Here is a 21214-nt window from a genome sequence, read left to right as displayed (position 1 = left end):
AGTCCCACATGCGGGGGCTGCGCGCGCACGTCAGTACGTCTGTGGGGAACCCGGAAGTGGGCGGGTTGGAGCCGGGCTCCCGACCCACCCTGGGAATCCCCGATTTTCGGAGCCCTCCCGCCAGGAACGCACCCGATAGCATGTGCTAATATCGGGCCCTTGGTGTTTGACATAAACTGTACCAACCTTATTAGATGGCTTTGTTACAATCTATTTTTATTCTTTATATAATAATTTATAGTTTTACATTTTTTTTGCCTCAGTGGTGGTTTTATGACTTCTGGTATCCAAAATAAGTACTGTCTGTTAACAGTGCCAAATGCAATGTTTAAAGACTAACTGATTAACTAACCTCTCAACAAAGTTAATAATCAGCATCCGTGGTGGCGGAAGCAACAGCATAATCATTCTGCTACACAAGCATCTGCTTCATTAACTAGAGAGCAAGGTCCTGGCGTATACAATTCTGGCAGGTGTTAATATACACAGCAAAAATGCAAGGAATTAGATAACATCCACTATGATACATTCGTGTTTCTGCGCTGTATATATTAATGTGCTATGTTGATATTTTTCAGACATTCTTATCCAGTTTAATAACAAGTAGCCAGGTTCAAAGATGATATTTTTCTTCTTTCTGACACACTATAAACGGAAGAGTTTCCATGCATTGAGAGCACCTCCTGTTGGCTGCAATTTGTTAATGATTACCATTTACAATGTGGGAAGGTCTACTGCTTCAATAGTAAAACAAGTAAAAGTCCATCATAGTGTCAAACAACAATGAGAATGTAGGTTTACCAACAAGGTAGCTCCAGTACAAATCGTAAGTAATTACATCTGCTTTGAGATTTTTGTGGACAAATTTAACACTTTGTCATAATTATCCTGCGATAATTTGTTACTGGTTTGATGGTGTCTATTAAACTTGGTGACGTTAAGATAAGACAAAAAAAGTTTGGGTGTGGTCGTTTACCATTATTGAAAACAATTTTTTGAAAATAGTGCATATATTTGATTTATTTTCACTTTATTTCAGAATGTATTGTGTTCTAGTGGAAAATTATTAGTTTATCGCTGGCGGATTACGCCCTGTGTAAAAGACATTTACTTTCACTCTCAGTTACATATATTAGTGACCATTTCTTCCTGATAGGAAATGACTGCTGGAATTCTTTCCATCTGACTTTTTCCTTTTTTCCCTTTACTAACCACATTAGCCCCCAACACCGCCCCAACCATTTACCAATCCCTGCCAAATGGGGAGGGTGAGGTAAACGAATTGTTGACCTCTGCGAATGCTGCTGTTGGATATGTTTGATTCAAGGCTTGTGAGGCCTTGCGCATCATCTGATGGTTTTTCTCCCTCCTCCCCTCTCTGTGGAGAAGCATCTTTTCTTTACTCAGCACTGAGGCCCCTGCTAAAATTGGAAATTGCTTTCACAACCCATTCCCTCCCTAGCACAGTGTATTGTAGCACCAAAGTGTGCTTTCAGCTCCCGTGACTGTTTATCTTTTGATACTGAAAAATCACTTTGGATTTCAAAATCCACACAGTCTCCTTCATGTAGGATTTGTAAGAGTTATTTTATATAAAAAGGGCTCCCAAGTATTTTGGAGATTTCTGTGTGCATAAATTTTTTCCTGAAGAGCAAGAGCAGCATGACATGACTGCCTAATTTCACCGCACTGCTGCATTTGAGAAAATACAGGACTCAGAGATGGGAGCCATTTGGCCATCCAGCCAGTACGTTCCTGCTTCTTCTCTGCTACCACTACTTGCTCCTCCTCATGTATGCACTCAGTCTCAATAGTGCTACTTCCTCAAGCTCACTAACTGCATTCCCTAGGCTGTGTATAGCCTCCCTGTTGCATGCTAATGTTGGTAGGGTGCTGTGTAGTGTTATCTTGTTCTGGGTCATCATTCTCAGGTTATTACAATGCTTGCTGACATATGGGATGCATGAAATGCAATGAAAGAGCTGAAAGGTTGTGTGATGGTTTGATATGGATGAGCAGTAAATATAGAAAGGGTGACAGGCAATAAATACTTTGTGATATGCAGTCTTGGGTTGTTTAGTTTTTAGTATAATTTGACCTTGCCAGGTTCCTTAAATGTGATGTCTTGTCCCAGGTCCTGCAAGTAATGTATTCCATGTTCAGCCTAATTGGCACCTCCTACCAAGCATGGAGCACTGATATCCCCTGGGGATGATGCCTTTGAGTGCCAAACAGGACATTCCCCCCTTACACTCACCTCAAGCAGAGGCACATCCACTTTACCAGCCATCAAACAGGCAGTTACAACTCTACCACTTGCCCGCAGATTCCATTTCATGCCTCCATATTTGGTTTGCCTCATTTCATTTTTGCCTGTCACTTCTTCCTTTCTCCCCATCCAGCATTTGTTTAATTTCCACTTTGAGTCTTAATAAAGGCTCATATAATTTTTGCCCAATCGTTTAAAATGTGAACAGCAGCCCTTTTCAAAATGACTTCCTCAAACATCCAAAAATGAAAATACCACAAGCACACTAAATGCAATATGGCTATCTGAGCTCCTGCATTACATTTGTTGCCAGTAAGTGTTGCAGAGAAGCACCTTTGTGTACATGTACTTCGGGTTTTCCATTTCATATTGCATTTTCTGCACCAAACAGCTATCCTCACATGTATTTTGATATTGTTATCTAAATTGTTGTTCCAATGACACAGTGCAGCATAAATTGAGTAATCCCACATTCCCAGTGGGGAAACTGTGCTGAAGAAATATAGATCTGAGAACATTGCAGCCTCAATTCTCCAACCTGCACTCCCTTTGAGAATGGCTCTCCACTGGGAGCATGGAGGTGTTGAATTTACTTTAAAAGGCACAACCACTGAAGCAATTATGGGGTTCTCTCCAATTTTTTTTAGCATAGTTTTTGTTCCCCCCCCAACCACAGTCGATGGAATTGTCTCGTGCTCTTGCTCTGCAAGACTACCATAATCCCCCAGTGACAAATTACTGGGCATGTGCAATAGCATGTTGGTGCCCCCTTCCACTTCTCAGCTCTTTATATCTTGTTGCACGTCTGTAATACTTGAGTCAAAATGTTACCACCTATATTAGAAGTAGGTGTTGTCCATGTGTTCACAGGTTTAAGGGAGAAAGAAAGCCTGTTGGGAAGATATTTTTATTCAAAAAAATGAAGTTACAATCAGGTTTGACATTCACCAATGTCAATTTTATTCTGCAAATTGAATATCAAATTTCTCACAAAGATATACTCTACGACGCAACGCATGTGCTAGTGCCACTTAATCATTCTACTTAGTAGGATCTTCCTTGGTCCATTGATATCACTGAAGGAAAATGTCCCTCTAAATCCCAAAGTGGTTTCAATAGAAACCATTTCCCAGCCTGTACCATGTTTGGCCAGGATCCCAGGGCTTTCAATCTGTTCTGAAACCATGACCCTCATTATTTTTAATGAAGGCACTGTAATAATAATTGGGCTGATGTGAGCAGCTGATGTCTCCAGGGATCAAATTTGAGACCCTGGTTCATAATATTTATTGATAACCTTGATGAAGGGATTGTAAATAGAGTGAATAAGGGGGCAATTTTAACCTAACCCGGCTGCCAGGAAACTAACGGGAACGGATGCAATGCTGGTTTTATATCCCTCCCGATTGAAGTCAATGGAAAGTAATACTGGGCGGGGTGTAAAACCAGCGTTACACCCAATCCTGCGGGTTTCCCGCCCAGCGAGTTAGGTTAAGTTTACTCCCTTAGTGTCACCTGCAGATGTGCTGTAGATAAAGCAAATGTTCTAAGGAGTTTGATACTGTTCAAAAACATTTTGCGTATGGGTAGGTTTTAGTACCCATAATCAGCCAATATTAACTATTTCTGACTTCGATGCGTCTGATCGGTCTCCAGGTTGTGAGATGGACCAGCTGCCATTGAAATGAAAGGAACTGCTTAGAGATTTACACTGACTGAATATGCTATTGAAGTGGTTCAGGATTAAAGTAATGCTACAAAATGGCACTTCTAGTAGCAGATAAACTATGGCAATTAAAATTAAGATAAATTATATATTGTGGTAATTATTTTTTAAAACACACATTTTTAAATGGATTGTGCTATGGTACAGAAAGTCTTGCACTCAGACTTCACCTCTCCTTTAAGTGAAATAAAAATGTATGAGTTGTGAACCTGGACTAAATGACGAGTTGAGCCGGAGCACACAAATACCTGTAGGGGGTGGTGGTGTGTGTCAGCTTCGCCTCTGACTTCTGAGCGGTTCGAATCGCTCCCACTTGCTGGGTTCTAGACCTTGGACTTATTTGGGGGTTGTGACAAAGTGCAGCAGACAACCAGTTTTGGTGCAAGAAACTTCGATCTTTATTCAAGAGAGAAAATACAACACAACAATCTTAACACTCTAATAAAATCGGGAACACTTCGGGACACACGAGGGAAATTACAGTAGAAAGATACCTCACCCCTCCCAATCCCACTTTAGCTAGCTAAGTTGGACTCTAAAGGACCAGAGATAATGCTCACCAAATGAATTCTTGACAGTAATTCACCCAGAGGTAAGTCAGGAATAGATCTTAGAGTGGAAACTTTGCAGATCTTCGGTTTTCTCCCGAGTTGGTTTTCTTTGGTCGCGGTGGCCCAATATTACCCGGTTGGTTGGTGGCAATATTTGGTTGGTTGTTTCGTAAGGCCCTTGTTGCTGCGAGGTGTCTGATGGTCACTGGGGCTGTTGCTCTGGTTTCTTCTTGTGTGTCAGCCTGCTTCTAGAGCTGCTGACCTTCTCTCTGTTGCCCCCTCGCCTTGTTGAACTGTCGCCTCCCGAGCTGTTGAACAATCCTTTGCATTTGCAGGTCTGGCTGACCGGTTCTCCCATGTAGCGTTCGTTGGTTTCACTGGAAGCTGCTCTCCTTCCAGAGACAGGCAGAACAAGAGAAGCAGAACACAAGAGCCAGCAGGCCAGAGAGAGCGAGAGCGAGGTTTCGAATTTCCACTTCTATATCCCTCTCTTACAATGGTCTTCGTCACTTAAAAAAAAGGCACTTCATGTCTGTTTGAACAGTTCTTACAAGGTCCTCCAGATTCTTTGATGGCTTTTGATGGTTTCTCATCATGTTGCAATTATTTTTCTCGATTTGACATTGTTAATTCCGATTTGTAGAGCTTGCCACACAGGCTTCCTTTTGTAACCAATGTCCTAGGTGTTGATCGGTTTTGCTTTAAAACAAAGACATGGCCCCACCACGTCTGGAGCAGTTGCCTCTTTCAATGGCCTACTGCCTTTCGAATTAGTGCTGAGTGTTGACTACCTGCTGTAGGCTTTGCATTAAAACAGAGACATGTCTAAAGCAGTAATTCTCCCACATTCCACTGTGTGTGTTGTTGATTCGTCTGGTGACCTCTCACCTATCCTTCCACCTTAGGATTTTAGTCAATGGCCATACTCAGGGAAAAGGTGAATTCCCAGAATTCTTAGAGTCACCCTTACGAGGAAGCGAATCCCTTAAAGGACGTGGATTCCTCGAAAAGTACTTTTCCCTGGTTGATGCTTCCTGGTGCCGCGCGTGTGCGAGTCAGCCCAATATTTCATCACCCTGAAATGGTTAGAAAAGAGTCCAAAGTCCTTTTCTTTAGGGTTTTTTTTCCCTCCGAGTTTTTGGGGGATCTGTGAATTTTGAGAATCTTACATACCTTTTCTTGCTGCCATCTTATTATGGACACATAGGAAGGAAAATTGGATGTCACATGCACTCCAGGAAAAATGTTGAAATAGCTATGGTACAAGTTAAAAAAATACCTCGGAGTCTTAGTGGACCCCATGCTCAGAATGTCCAAGCAATGCAGAGCAGCAATCAACAAAGTCAATAGAATGGTGAACTATATAGCCAAAACAATAAAGTACAAATCAGGGAAAGCCATGATCAAGCTGTATAGTTTTCTAGACTACACCATGAGTATTGTGGACACCGAGGGACATTCAAACCCTGCGGACAGTGCCAAGAGCCACATGGATGATCCCCAGTCTTAGAGTCCTCAGTCTCAAAGACTGGAGAAAATTGGGCTCTTCTGCCTTGAAAGGAGACAACTGAAGATGGTGTTAATAATTCAGAAAATTAGTCGAAATTATATTACAAGAGTAAGACAAGGGGTAACAGGGTTAAGCATGTAAAAAGCAAATATAGACTGATCTCAGGAAGATTTTTGTCACACAAAGGATGCTCAACACATGGAATGGACTCTTGAGCAGAGTAATGGAGGTGAAAACCCTGGAATAATTTAAGAACCAATTGGATGCTGAAATTGGGGGACCCTATGGTCATTCTGGTTGGATGAGCTATGACGGGCATTCTTCACCCACAATTATCCTGTGATCTTATTCCATTTTTATGAAGTCATCAGAGGAGTTAGAAAGAAAGAACTTGCATTTGCCTAGAGCTTTCCATGACCTCAGGACATCCTAAAGCTTTACAGCCAATGAACTACTTTTGAAGTGCAGTCACTGTTGTAATATAGGAAACGTGGCAGCCAATTTGTGCACGGCATGGTCCCACAAACAGCAACGGGGAAATGACCAGATAATCTGCTTTAGTGATGTTGGTTGAGTGATAAATATTGGCCAGGAGGCCCGGTGAGAACTCCTCTACTCTTCTTTGAATAGTGCTATGGGATCTTTTATGTCCACCTGAGAGTGCTGATGGGGCCTCGGTTTAACATCTTATCCAAAAGACGGCAATTCCAACAGTGCAGCACTCCCTCAGTACTGCACTGAAGTGTCAGCCTAGGCTATGTGCTCAAGTCGCTGGTGTGGAGCTTGAACCCATAATCTTCTGATTCAGAGGTGAGAGTGCTACCACTGAGTCACAGCTGACACTTAATTAATAAGTACAGCTAATTAATTCATTTTGGACACGGGGAATACATGAGATCCTCTGGGATACAATTTATCTCCTATAATGGACTGATCCAACACTTAAAGAGGATCAAAGTCTTGAGAGTGAATTCTGGTCTTTGGCATATAGTGAAGATATAGATCTATTCAATTGTTGCTCATGTGTTCTGTTTATACCAATTGCTAGGTAACTGTAACCAAACTGATAAACATTTGATGTATATTTTAGTTATAAATGAACATGCAGATTACAGTTATTCTAGTAATAACGCTGTGAAAGTTATTTTTTTTCGTAGTGATATCTATGATGTAATCTTCATGATAAGAATATATTTATATTCATGCGTGGTATAAAATATGATGTCAATTAGCTGATATTTAAACAATGACCTGATGAAGGAACATGTGTGATCCAAAGTCCGAAATATCCAGTGCTGGTCCAATAAAAGAATCAGATTAATTGACTTGCTTTGTCTAAAATGCCAAATGAATTGCTATTCTTGTTTGTAGTTCCAGTCACAAAGTGTACAGTTACATTAATGGAACAAAAAAAGAATGACAAGGCATATTGGTTAATATTATCAAATAGTTTGTGCTACTATCACTGAGAGGGTTAATGGGTTATGCAAGGACTTTACATTAATTTAGTTTGATTGAGGCTGTGTTTATCCATTGACAAGATCTATTTCTAAATTGCCAACAAACTGCACTTTAAAATGTCATTTGACTACATTCCTGACTGCCTGATAGTACAGTCTTATCTCTGGAAGGCAAATGTCTCTTCAATGCTGCATATTTAACACTGGTACAAAGGTTCAAACAAGAATGGCTCATTTAGGAATTCAGGGACTGATTTGGAAATGATTGGCTACGATAACTTTATTAGTGAGCTACAAATAGTACAAAGAATAGATAGGCAGCAACTTATTCTCTAGTTCTGGTGGGACTAAAGGAAAAGGTTTATCCATAACATTAAAAGTATCAGGGAGAGAGTGTAACAACCTAAAGGAAAAGTGCAAAAATAAACTCACTGAATATTGTAATAAAGTAAGGTACCACTTAAACAGTGAACATAGACATTTACCTATTCCAGTTTGTAATATGTAAAAATAAATATAGGATCCAAGTGAAAAATCCTAATCCACTCCAACAATGGTATTTCACTTTCAAAATCCTTCAAACTTTAAATTTCCTGCCGGTTTCTTGTTGAATTATCTACAGAATGTTTTCCTATAAGACAACCTGATTCTGATAAATAGTCTCTGGATGAGTGCTATACACCTAGTTACCATTTTAGTCAGAATTTTATAACCAATGTTCAAATTCAAGGATATTTCTTTATCTGTTGGGGCATCATGTACACGGGTACGGTAGCACAGTGGTTATGTTACTGGACTAATAATCTGGAGTCATGAGTTCAAATCCCTCCATGGTAGCTGGGGAATTTAAATTCAATTAATTAAATAAAATCTGGAATTAAAAAAACTAGTATCAGTAATGGTAGCCATGAATCTACCGGATTGTCGTAAAAATCCATCTGGTTCACTAATGCCCTTTAGGGAAGGAAACCTGCTGTCCTTACCTGGTCTGGCCTATATGTGACTCCAGACCATAGCAATGTGGTTGATTCTTAATTGCCTTCTGAAATGGCCTAGCAAGCTACTCAGTTGTACAATCATGCTTAAAAAAAGTCATAATAAGAAAAAAACTGGACGAACCACTGGACATGACAAAGGCAAACCAAGCCCAATCAACCCTGCAAAGTCCTCCTCTCTAACATCTGGGGACTTGTGCCAAAATTGGGAGAGCTGTCCCACAGACTAATCAAGCAACCGCCTGATACAGCTATACTCACGGAATCATACCTTTCAGCCAATGTCCCAGACTCTTCCACCACCATCCCCGAGTATGCCCTGTCCCACCAGCTGGACAGACCGACCAGAGATGGCGGTACAGTGATATATAGTCAGGAGGGAGTGGGCCTGGGAGTCCTCAACGTTGACCCCTGGACCTCTTGGCATCAGCCCAAACATGGGTAAGGAAACCTCCTGCTGATTACCACCTAATGTCCTCCCTCAGCTGATGAATCAGTCCTCCTCCATGTTGAGCACCACTTGGATGGAAGCACTGATGGTAGCAAGGGCACAGAATGTACTCTGGGTGGGGGACTTCAATGTCCATCATCAAGAGTGACTTGGTAGCACCACTGCTGGCCGAGTTCTGAAGGACATAGCTGCCAGACCGGGCCTGCGGCAGGATGGTGAGCAAACCAACATGAGGGAAAAACCCACTAGAACTCGTCCTCACCAATCTACCTGTCGCAGATGCATCTGTCCATGACAGTATTGGTAGGCATTACCACCACACAGTCCTCATGGAGATTGAAGTCCCGTCTTCGCACAGAGGACACCATCCAACGTGTTGTGCGGCCCTACCACCGTGCGAAATGGGATAGATTCAGAACAGATCTAGCAGTTGCAAAACTGGGCATCCATGGGGTGCTGTGGACCATCAGCAGTGAGCAGAATTGTATTCCAGCACAATCTGTAACCTCATGGCCCAGCATATTCCTCACTTCACCATTACCAACAAGCCAGGGGATCAACCCTGGTTCAATGAGGAGTGTAGAAAAGCATGCCAGGAGCAGCACCAGGCATATCTAAAAATAAGGTACCAACCTGGTGAAGCTACAACTCAGGACTAGATGCAAGCTAAACAGCAGAAACAACATGCTATAGACAGCTAAGCAATTCCACAACCAATGGATCAGATCAAAGCTCTGCAGTCCTGCCACATCCAGTCGTGAATGGTGGTGGACAATTAAACGGGAGGAGGCTCTGTAAACATCCCCAGCCTCAATGATGGCGGAGTCCAGCATGTGAGTGCAAAGGACAAGGCTGAAGCATTTGCAACCATTTTCAGCCAGAAGTGCCGAGTGGATGATCCATCTTGGCCTCCTCCCCATATCCCCACCATCACAGAAGCCAGTCTTCAGCCAATTCGATTCACTCCACGTGATATCAAGAAACGACTGAGTGCACTGGATACAGCAAAGGCTATGGTACCCCGACATCATCCTTGCTGTAGTGCTGAAGACTTGTGCTCCAGAACTAGCCACGCCTCTAGCCAAACTGTTCAAGTATAGCTACAACACTAGCATCTACCCAACAATGTGGAAAATTGCCCAGGTATGTCCTGTCCACAAAAAGCAGGACAAATCCAATCCAGCCAAATACCATCCCATCAGTCTACTCTCAATCATCAGCAAAGTGATGGAAAGTGTCGTTGACAGTGCTATCAAGCAGCACTTACTCACCAATAACCTGCTCACCAATGCTCAGTTTGGGTTCCGTCAGGACCACTCGGCTCCAGACCTCATTACAGCCTTGGTCCAAACATGGACCAAAGAGCTGAATTCCAGAGGTGAGATGAGAGTGACTGCCCTTGACATCAAGGCAGCATTTGACCGAGTGTGGCACCAAGGAGCCCTAGTAAAATTGAAGTCAATGGGAATCAGGGGGAAAACTCTCCAGTGGCTGGAGTCATACCTTGCACAAAGGAAGATGGTAGTGGTTGTTGGAGGCCAGTCATCTCAGCTCCAGGACGTTGCTTCAGGAGCTCCTCAGGGCAGTGTCCTAGGCCCAACCATCTTCAGCTGCTTCATCAATGACCTTCTCTCCATCATAAGGTCAGAAACGGGGCTGTTCGCTGATGATTGCACAGTGTATAGTTCCATTCACAACCCCTCAGATAATGAAGCAGTCCGTGCCTGCATGCAGCAAGACCTGGACAACATCAAGGCTTGGGCTGATAAGTGGCAAGTAACATTCGCACCAGACAAGTGTCAGGCAATGACCATCTCCAACAAGAGAGAGTCTAACCACCTCCCCTTGACATTCAATGGCATTACCATCGCCGAATCCCCCACCATCAACATCCTGGGGGTTACCATTGACCAGAAACTTAACTGGACCAGCCCTATAAATACAGTGGCTACAAGAGCAGGTCAGAGGTTGGGTATTCTGCGGCGAGTGACTCACCTCCTGACTCCCCAAAGCTTTTCCACCATCTACAAGGCACAAGTCAGGAGTGTGATGGAATGCTCTCCACTTGCCTGGATGAGTGCAGCTCCAACAATACTGAAGGAGCTCGACACCATCCAGGACAAAGCAGCCCGCTTGATTGGTACCCCATCCACAACCCTAAATATTCACTCCCTTCACCACCGGTGCAATGTGGCTGCAATGTGTACCATCCACAGGATGCACTGCAACAACTCGCCAAGGCTTCTTCGACAGCACCTCCCAAACCCGCGACCTCTACCACCTAGATGAACAAGGGCAGCAGGTATATGGGAACAACACCACCTGCACGATCCCCTCCAAGTCACACACCATCCCAACTTGGAAATATATCGCCGTTCATTCATCGTCGTTGGGTCAAAATCCTGCAACTCCCTTCCTAACAGCACTGTGGGAGAACCTACACCACACGGACTGCAGCGGTTCAAGAAGGCGGCTCACCACCACCTTCTGAAGGTCAATTAGGGATGGACAATAAATGCTGGCCTCGCCAGTGACGCCCACATCCCATGAACGAATACAAAACAAATTATCAATCCTTAGTGTGCACAATTTGCATTATTGTACACATTTTAATTGAACTCATTTGTGTATCATGGTTCTAATGGTGCACAGTGTACATCGGCCGAGTACTTTATTTGTTGTTGTTCACACATCAGTAAGCCTATATTTGTGTTTTGTGACCCTGAATGGTGGAAAAATCAGGAACTGTAAAGGGCACCTCCTCAAACCAACAATGTAACAAAAAAAACCCAATAACATTCAGAGCAGATTGTGGTATCTTTTTGTCTACATTCTCTCATTTTTCTCCCTCTCTGCTTGGTCATGCTGCACCCCATGCACCAACATCTTAACAGATCATATTCCTTCTGCCTCGCCATGATCTTACTCATTGCCTACTGTTCCCACACAGCTGATTGCATTTTAGCTACTCAGATAAAATAACTGATTTGTGTTAGACATACTCAGGAACAGTTTACCTCACAAGGCTTTTATATGCTGCACTAACTGAAATGGGAACATTCTATCCTCTGGACACGAGGTCAGACTATAGCGTTACCTATAGTGACGTGTGATACCGTTATAAACTGAACACCTCATGAAGGAACCATCAGTACTGTTTCTGGAACTGTTTTTCATTGAGGAGTGAGACCCAGATCAGTTTTCAGCATTTAATATAACATGTTCTCCCAATTTTATCAAAACATTCTAAAGAATTTACATTAAAACTTCCAACTCTCTTTGAAATCTTATATACTCTAAAATGTACGTTCGAAGACACAGAAAATGTTCCAAAGAATTCATAGAAAATGTGTGGATGTAATTTTTAGCTATTATTCAAAATTGCTTATTAAAATCCTCTAAAGTGTTGAAGTGTTTGAAAAACACCAGCAGAACATTTAGGTCAGGCAGTTGCTATGGAAATGCGTTGTACTCTGCTTGAAAGAGAACATCATAGGAAGCTCTGAATCCATTGGGAGTGTTTCCTAACAATGTAAATTAGCACTCCTGATGGGTCAGGATTGTCAGTAGATGTTTGTAAGTGTTTCTTTTATCGCTCTTGCTGCTTTTTATAGTAGCGGTGCGTGGAGATCTGTAGCTTTAAGCTTCTTTTCACAGTTGAATTTTTTTCCTCACTGTTAAGGTAGTCAGAGAGAGAGAGAGAAAGAAATAAAGGCCTCGAAGTTTCTTGAAGTGACTTACACCACCGATGTTGCCTCTTTCTAAAAAAAATTACGGTGCCCTCTCGAAAAAGTTACCTGTGTCTTTCCTGGGTCTGCTTATTTGCATTCCCATTGATGTAGGCTTCGGCGTAAAACCAGTGTAAAATGTGTCTAAGTAACTGAACTACATCGAAACTTCTGTGCAACTTTTTAAGACATAGTTCAGCCTGCACTCAACAGCAACAGATGGGGACAAATGGGCAAAAGAGCAACAGTGCTTGGCTCTTTCAATTCACTATCAAATAAATTCACTGCATGTCTTAGCAGTATTGTTATACTTGTATAGAATTCTGATTTCACAGGCACCATCTGTGCCCAGAGGGCAGCAGAGCATGGCACCAATGCAGAGAAGAACGCAGAACTTCACTGATTCAGACCTCGAAGCCCTTTTGAGGAAATTAAAGGCAGAAGACATGGACTCCTGGGTGTGGGTGCCACCAAGCCACCCATAGTGCGTGAAAACTATCTCCACTGCCTGCATGTGAGATTGATGCTCTCGACTCATTGTTCTTTTGAAGACTGGGTTCCTGGGCTCCTCGGCTTAGGACAGTCATTTCTCCACCCTTCATGGAGGAATGCTACTCTCCCTCTCTTCCATTCCCAGGTCCTCATTCCAACTAGTGCTTTGTGAACTTCCCAGTGACAACCCTTCTGCCTGTCTAAATTCCTTGTGAGTGGGTGTCTTTGTACTGGTGCTTGTATATGTAAGATGCCAGGGTGGAATTGGTGAGAGCGTGGCAGCAGCTGTTGATCTGGAAGTAATCATGTGTTTCTCAGAATGGCTGGTCTTTTCCTCCAATGCACCTCCTATGATGTGAAATACAGACAAACTTTTTTAGCTATGTACACGGTGTCATTTGTCCTTAAAGAAATAGCAAGTGAGTGCGAGGGCATTGCAATACTTTAAGAAAGTACAAGACACCGAAACTACATGTCTTATACTTTCTTAAAGTATTGCAATGACCTCGCACTGTTGGAAAGTGGAGTTGAGGTAGAAGATCAGCCATGATCTTATTGAATGGCGGAGCAGGCTTGAGGGGCCCTTATGGTCTATTCCTGCCCCTATTTCTTATCTTCTTATATGATAAGCCTTGCCCAGCCTTTACCAACCATTTTGTCTATATCGTCACCCTCTCCTACAGTTTCTTCTGTCCATCTGCCTATGATATCTAATGCCTCCTCTTTCTGCAGACTTGAGGGCTTAGAAATTCAGTCACCCAGTGCCGGCTGCACTCAGGACAATCAGGTCCATGTGCGGCCTAACAGGTAGTCCTTAAAGGGAGAAATTCAGGGGAGAAATTCAACTCACGTTAGTTTCTGGCGTGAAATGGGCAGTACGATGCGACGCGTACCCAAAGATGTCGGCCTGAGGCCCTTTAAAATTGGGCATCATGTGCATGAAACCAGTGAGCTGTAGATGACAATTTGGCGTCCCAATGCAGCTTGCCAGTCGGGGCCAAAGGAATTTCAGCCGGCTCTGATGCTGAGCAGCAGCCCGCATTTTGTGAAGCCAGGAGAAGGACTCCTAAAAGTATTAAAAAATTTGCTTATCTTTTTGTGGCCGCTCCAGCTGTCCCTTTAAGGACCGCTAATTAGGCTACTTAAGATCTGGAATAACTGGGCGGAGGATGCATGGCACATGCTCCGCCCTTTCTCTCAACTAATTTTACACTGGGATCCTAAAACCGTCGAAGGACCCCGATTTTAATATCCAAGGTGTCTAACGCCTGTTTCAGGCAGGCACCCTGCACATTTAGAATTAGCTGGCTTCCAATTTGGCAGCCAGTGCACTTCCGTGGAGATTGGTCGTGAGAGATCGCGACCCGAAATTCGTCCCTCCAGCCTTATTGTTTTGTCCAATAAACAGGTGAAACAAGGTTGAATTTCTTAAGGTTGTTCTTAAAGTTTTTGAAACAGAATGCTGTGAGGAAAACGAGCAGCAAAGGCTGTAAGATGGTCGAATGGAGGACCAGTAGCCAGACACTATTTTAAGTCAAGCCAGTTGACCTGCAGATGTGGGGGAGGGTAGGGATATCATTACTTTGTATTATCATGCAAAAACAGTTGTATTGACTGAACTAAGAGGATCTGATCATAACTGATTTCTGTATGTTCATTTGCTGTGAAATAAAGCATCTTGATAATTTGTATCTGGCCTTGTCTCTCCAAATGTTCACTTGGTCTGCCTTTGAAGAGACTGGAGAATCAACCATGTGAAAAGCAGAAATATCCATTTTGGATCTCAAGAGGATACTATTGTTACACCCCTGGGCCATGCTATCGTATAAGTAGATATAGGGCAGTGTACGTCAATTCCCATAAAGGTGTACAGACTGCTTCTGGGAGCAATTGCTACCACTGAGAAAGTATCTATGGCAGATTCGAATTTATAACAGTATTGTTTTGTACAGATGTAATTTTGAAATATGCAACAAATATTTAATAGGTACTCTAGAATTGTTGAATGAGCGCCAAAAATCCTACAAAAATTATACTTCTCATACTATACTTCTCATTGTCCAAAGGATGATATATTTGTTAACTACATCGAATTACATCAAAACTACAGCACAGAAACAGGCTATTCGGCCCAACTGGTCGATGCCAGTGTTTATGCTCCACACGAGCCTCCTGCCTCCCTACTTCATCTAACCCTATCAGGATACCTTTCTATTCCTTTCTCCCTCATGTGCTTATCTAGCTTCCCCTTAAATGCATCTATGCTATTTGCCTCCAATACTCCTTGAGGCAGCGTGTTCCAAACTCTTACCACTCTTTGGGTAAAGAAGTTTCTCTTGAATTCTCTATTGGATTTATTAGTAACTAGCTGCACCTCCTGCCAAAGTGTTACAGTACAGCTACAAAACTAACATCTACCTGACAATGTGGGAAATTGTCCTGGTATGTCCTGTCCATAAAAAGCAGGACAAATCCGCCTCCCCTTGACAGTCAACGGCATTACCATCGCCGAATCCCCCACCATCAACATCCTGGGGGTCACCATTGACCAGAAACTTAACTGGACCAGCCACATAAATACTGTGGCTACAAGAGCAGGTCAGAGGCTGGGTATTCTGCGGCGAGTGACTCACCTCCTGACTCCCCAAAGCCTTTCCACCATCTACAAGGCACAAGTCAGGAGTCTGATGGAATACTCTCCACTTGCCTGGATGAGTGCAGCTCCAACAACACTCAAGAAGCTCGACACCATCCAAGACAAAGCAGCCCGCTTGATTGGCACCCATCCATCACCCTAAATATTCACTCCCTTCACCACTGACGCACCGTAGCTGCAGTGTGTACCAACTACAGGATGCACTGCAGCAACTCGCCAAGGCTTCTTCGACAGCACCTCCCAAACCTGCGACCTCTACCACCTAGAAGGACAAGGGCAGCAGGGACATGGGAACAACACCACCTGCATATTCCCCTCCAAGTCACACACCATCCCGACTTGGAAATATATCGCCGTTCCTTCATCGTCACTGGGTCAAAATCCTGGAACTCCCTACCTAACAGCTCTGAGGGAGAACCTTCACCACGCGGACTGCAACGGTTCAAGAAGGCAACTCACTACCACTTTCTCAAGGGCAATTAGGGATGGGCAACAAATGCTTACTTTGCCAGTGATGCTCACATCCCCTGAATGAATAAAAAAAAATTTAAGACCTCTCGTTTTGAATCCCCCACAAGTGGAAACATTTTCTCTACATCTTCCTTATCAAACCCTTTCATTAATCTTAAAGATCTCTATCAGGTCACCCCTAAGCCTTCTCTTTTCTAGAGAATAGAGCTCCAGCTGTTCAGCCTTTCTTGATAAGTATATCCTCTCAGTTCTGGTATCATCCTTGTGAATCTTTTTTACACTTTCTCCAGTGCCTCCTATATCTTTTCTATAATATGGATACCAGAACTGTGCACAGTACTCCAAGTGTGGTCTAACCAAGGTTCTATACAAGTTTAACATAACTTCTCTGCTTTTCAATTCTATCCCTCTAGAAATGAATCCTAGTGCTTGATTTGCCTTTTTAGGGCTTTATAAACCTGTGTCGCTACTTTTAGTGATTTGTGTATCTACACCCCTGGATCCCGTTGCTCATCTATCCTATTTAGTCTCTTGTTATCCAAGTAGTATGTGGCCTCCTTATTCTTCCTACCAAAATGTACTACCTCACACTTGTCTATATTGAAATTCATTTGCCAATTACATGCCCATTCTGCAAGTTTATTAATGTCCTCTTGTATTTTGACGCCTTCTTCCTTTGTATTAACTATGCCCCCAATTTGATGTCGTCCGCAAATTTTGAAATTAAATACTTCCGATTCCCGAATCCAAGTCGTTAATGTAAATTGAGAACAACAGTGGTCCCAACAACAATCCCTGTGGAACACCACTTCCCATCTTTTGCCAGTCTGAGTAGCTACTCTTAACCCCTACTCTCTGTTTTCTGTTTTGTAGCCAACTTTCTATCCATTATGCTATAGGTCCCCTGACTCCACATGCTCTGACCTTAGTCATGAATCTACAACGTGGTACCTTATCGAAGGCCTTTTGGAAATCCAAATATATTACATCTACTACATTACCCTTGTCTACTCTTTTTGTTACTTCTTCAAAGAATTCAATAAGGTTGGTCAAGCATGACATTCCCTTCTGAAATTCGTGCTGACAACTCTTCATTATATTTATGTTCTCTAGATTTTTTTAATTGCATCTTTGAGTAAAGATTCCATTACCTTTCTTGCCATCGACATTAAGCTAACTGGTCTATAGTTCCCTGGACTTCTTGGGGGGAAAATTGGATAGGGGCCGTTTTTGGGGGTAGGTAGCGTGATGTGCTATTACCCCACGCCCAATGGTCCCTGTGCAGGCAGGACACAAGTTTCGGCCCACCTGAGGACTTTCCTACAATCAGCGTTCCATTCCAGGCCTTGCACGTGGAATCAATGCAATTCACACTTTCCACCACCAGAGGGAGCTCAATCTCTTAAAGGGAGGATATTGAATAGAAATCTCTTAAAGGTAGCTGGTACCTGCTATTTGCTGAAAATAACAGTCTACTGTCTGCACGGAGTCTGAAGGGGGATCAGACATCGTACACGTAAAACACAGATGCAGGTCCCATCCCTATGGTTACACACTGATGAGTTATGTTAAAACATTGAATAAAGGTAGCGCACTACCAAATCCCACATCCTCCAATCTGCACACCAGACCTCACTAATCTGCCAATCTGAGTTGGTACCAGGCCTGTGAAAATGCATGCACTAAGGTTCTCTGCTAATGCACTAGAGACCTTGGTGCAAGAGTGGACAGAAGGAGGGACATCCTATTTCTGCAGTGGGGGGTGGGGGGGGGCAAGAACCCTCCAGACATACACTCAAAAGGCAGTGGGAGGCAGTGGGGGACAAAGTTAATGCCAGGCGCACAGCATCATGAACATGGATGCAGTGCAGGAAGAAGTTCAATGCTTTGACATGAGTGGTCCGGGTGAGTGAGGTCAACTGTGAAGTGGTGTCTCCTACCAACTGCACCACGCACTACACCCCCCATCAGCCACATACCAACAAACTCTTTCCATCAGTACTCAACTCTTCCAACGGGATGCTTTCTCTCACCCTTACACATTACCATAGTTTCAAGCCGCCCACCCACAACTCACAGGCCACACACACTGGCAGCTATTCAACCATGACAGGCACATCACCCAGACACACGTCTCGCTTTCTTGCAGAAGAAGGTGGCGCATATCAAAAGACAGCAAGTGAGTGGCATTTAGCCTGTCGAGCCTGTTCTGCCATTCAATGAGATCATGGTGGACCTGTGACCTAACTCCATATACACGCCTTAGCCCCATGTCCCTTAATACCCTTGGTTCACAGAAATCTATTAATCTCAGATTTAACCTTCACAACTGCTGTCTGCAGACGAGCGTTCCAAACGTCTCCCCCCTTTGCGTGTAGAAGCATTTCCTAACTTCACTCCTGCACGTCCTGGATCTAAATGTTAGGCTATGTCCCCGCGTCCTAGTATTCAAGTGTAGGAGACCTCCAAAAACAGTTACCAATGTCTCGGCAGCCAGAAGCAATAATCCAGCAACTAACCTGTAAATCCTGCTTGGTCCCTTTAAATAGCGCTGGTGGGGGGGTCCTTCAGGCACTCTAAGACACGTTCAGATGGTTGGGGTTGCGACTGTGCGTTGAGTTGAGCGTTTGGGACTACCCAAAATGGTGTCTATCGCTTTAAATCAGCGTTGCACACTGATTGAAGCTATTTTCTCCCTACTTTACATGATCCCAGTGTTCATTATCTGTGCCTGTGCTAACTCCTATACTCAAGATGGCGTCTGGCGCATGTCATGCTGGAAACGTGCGTGCCAATCCAAGACGCCATCTTGGATGTTGGAGAGGCCATGTAGCGCTGAAACAACGAGTGCTACACGGCCAAATTTAGCCCCCCTTCTATCACACTTTTTAAATATAGGAATCACATTTGCTGTCTGCCAGTTCTCTGGCACTATTCCCGTTTCTAATGAATTTTTATGTATATGTAATAGTGCCTCTGCTGTCTTTTTCCTAACTTCTTTTAATATTCACGGATGCCATCCATCCAGACCAGGGTTTTTATCCTCTCTTAAGTTTGATTAGTTTATCAATTATCTACCAGCTTTCTATCTTAAATGTTTTTATGTCTATTTGGATTTCTTCTTCTAATGTCTTGCCCACCTTGTTAGTTTCCCTAGTAAATACTGAAGCAAAGTAATTATTTAATAATTCTGCCATTTCGCTGTCATTGCCTGTGAGTTTATCGTGTGTATCCCTTAGTGGCCCTATCCCTATACTGATTTTTCCTTTGTAATTTATGTGTCTGTGGAATACTTTACTATTTCATTTTGTATTCCTTGATAATTTAATTTGATAGTTCCTCTTTGCTTTCCTAATTGTTTTTTTGACTTCTTTCCTAACCTCTTTAGGTTAAAGGTGAAATGACTTATTGGATTGTTCAAACGATACTTAAGTCAAACACTGGTTTTAAATTTTACATTATGTAAAAATAATTTTAGAGTTACAATACATGAAATGCATAAAAGTGAATATAACTATTAATCTTTGTTGCTCAGTTACCAATTGCCTAAATATTTTAATTTTTTTTGCAGAAGATGTCATCACAAAAAATATTATCCACTCTCCTTTTAGTTTTTCTTCTATTTCTGAAAGGTATGATCTTAAATTTAAGTTGGGAACTTATAGAATTATATTGTTTCTATAAATATAAAGTACTGTAGAGCAATTTAGTGATGTTGTGTAGCCAGTAGACCGGAGAATCTCAGTGCTTGGTGTCTTTGGAAATGATATAAATAGCTCTTTATAAATGAAATTGTCTTGAAATTGAATGCTGAGTGCAGATGCTGAAGAGTCCATTGTCGCGCTTGAAATGCGGTGGCAGCTGGCCGCTGGTGGCCTTCTGAAAGCAGCGTTGGCCCAATTTAAATATGCAAAGAAGGGCCCTGTGCCTGTTGTAGGACCCTTCTATAATGGGCAAAAACCCATCGGAGCGTGCGCTGAACAACATCTGACAGGTCAGCTTCTACAGCAGCCTAAACAGCGGTCCTTAAAGGGACTGCTGGAGGCTGTGGAATAAACACAAAGGTAAGTTTTTAATACCTACCTGAATGTGGAGTCATAAGGAGCAGGAATGTTCCTCTTGGCTCCACATTAAAACTGCGGGCCATTGCCGCCGCCCCCCCCCCCCCCCACCGATCGCATCCCCCCTCCTCCTGGACTTACTGTAGGCCCTTGGCCAGTGTCCCAACCAGTCGACTGTGCTCCTTTCTGAGATCAGTGAACTGCCTCTTGGGGCGCGACTAGTATCCGTGGTATGCTGGTCGCCTCCTGATGGTGCAAGAGGACCAATATCACATGGTTCTCTCGCCCATCAGTTCATGCATGGCAGTTGTTGCTACCGCTTGATTTGCGCCAGAAGACGGTCGCAAACAAATTTCCAGGCCAATGTATTATATGGAATCTCCATTATAGAAATCTGTGATCAGTTATCATCTTCAGGTGTGAGTCAGTTCCATACTGACCACAACAGCAGCAGTTAGTCAGTTTGTATATTTTTCTTTTGTTTTGCCTTGAAGTAATAACTCGGGCAGATGATCCATGTTTTTGTTTATTTTAGCTTCAGCCAATTTTGAACCAAAATTCAGCTCCAATATGACGGTTATAGACGTCAATGAAGACACAATGATAGGTAAGATCACTATTGCAAACTATTTATGTTGGCACAAATCAGTTTTACTTCATAAAAAGACAGCTACCTTGGTATGTTCATAAATATATTTGATTATGTTACTTTGGCTTTTATATTCTCTTACAAAACCTTCTAGTTCTGTGTTTTGACAAGGGACCCACTAATCTGACAGTAACATTTACTTTACTGCCATACTGTATATAGATATAATGCATACATTGTCTAGGCAAAACTGTT

The 21214-nt window shown here is 42.9% G+C and overlaps 1 protein-coding gene across 1 annotated transcript in view; it reads left to right on the top strand.

The window, feature by feature from the left end:
- The first annotated feature begins 737 nt into the window (after positions 1-737).
- The window catches only part of cdhr2 (cadherin related family member 2), a 122345-nt gene continuing 101868 nt past the window's right edge, over positions 738-21214 (top strand). Inside the window, exons 1-3 of the mRNA XM_067996362.1 lie at positions 738-826; positions 19881-19941; positions 20906-20977. Of these exons, the coding sequence (XP_067852463.1) occupies positions 19884-19941; positions 20906-20977 (130 nt within the window). The 5' untranslated portion in view covers positions 738-826; positions 19881-19883. The remainder of the gene's footprint in view (positions 827-19880; positions 19942-20905; positions 20978-21214) is intronic.

This window comes from Heptranchias perlo, chromosome 14 (assembly GCF_035084215.1).
Source record: "Heptranchias perlo isolate sHepPer1 chromosome 14, sHepPer1.hap1, whole genome shotgun sequence".
In the NCBI taxonomy this organism is placed as follows: domain Eukaryota; kingdom Metazoa; phylum Chordata; class Chondrichthyes; order Hexanchiformes; family Hexanchidae; genus Heptranchias; species Heptranchias perlo.
The sequence above is the reverse complement of the archived record's forward strand: the minus strand, read 5'-3'. Positions and strand labels throughout refer to the sequence as shown.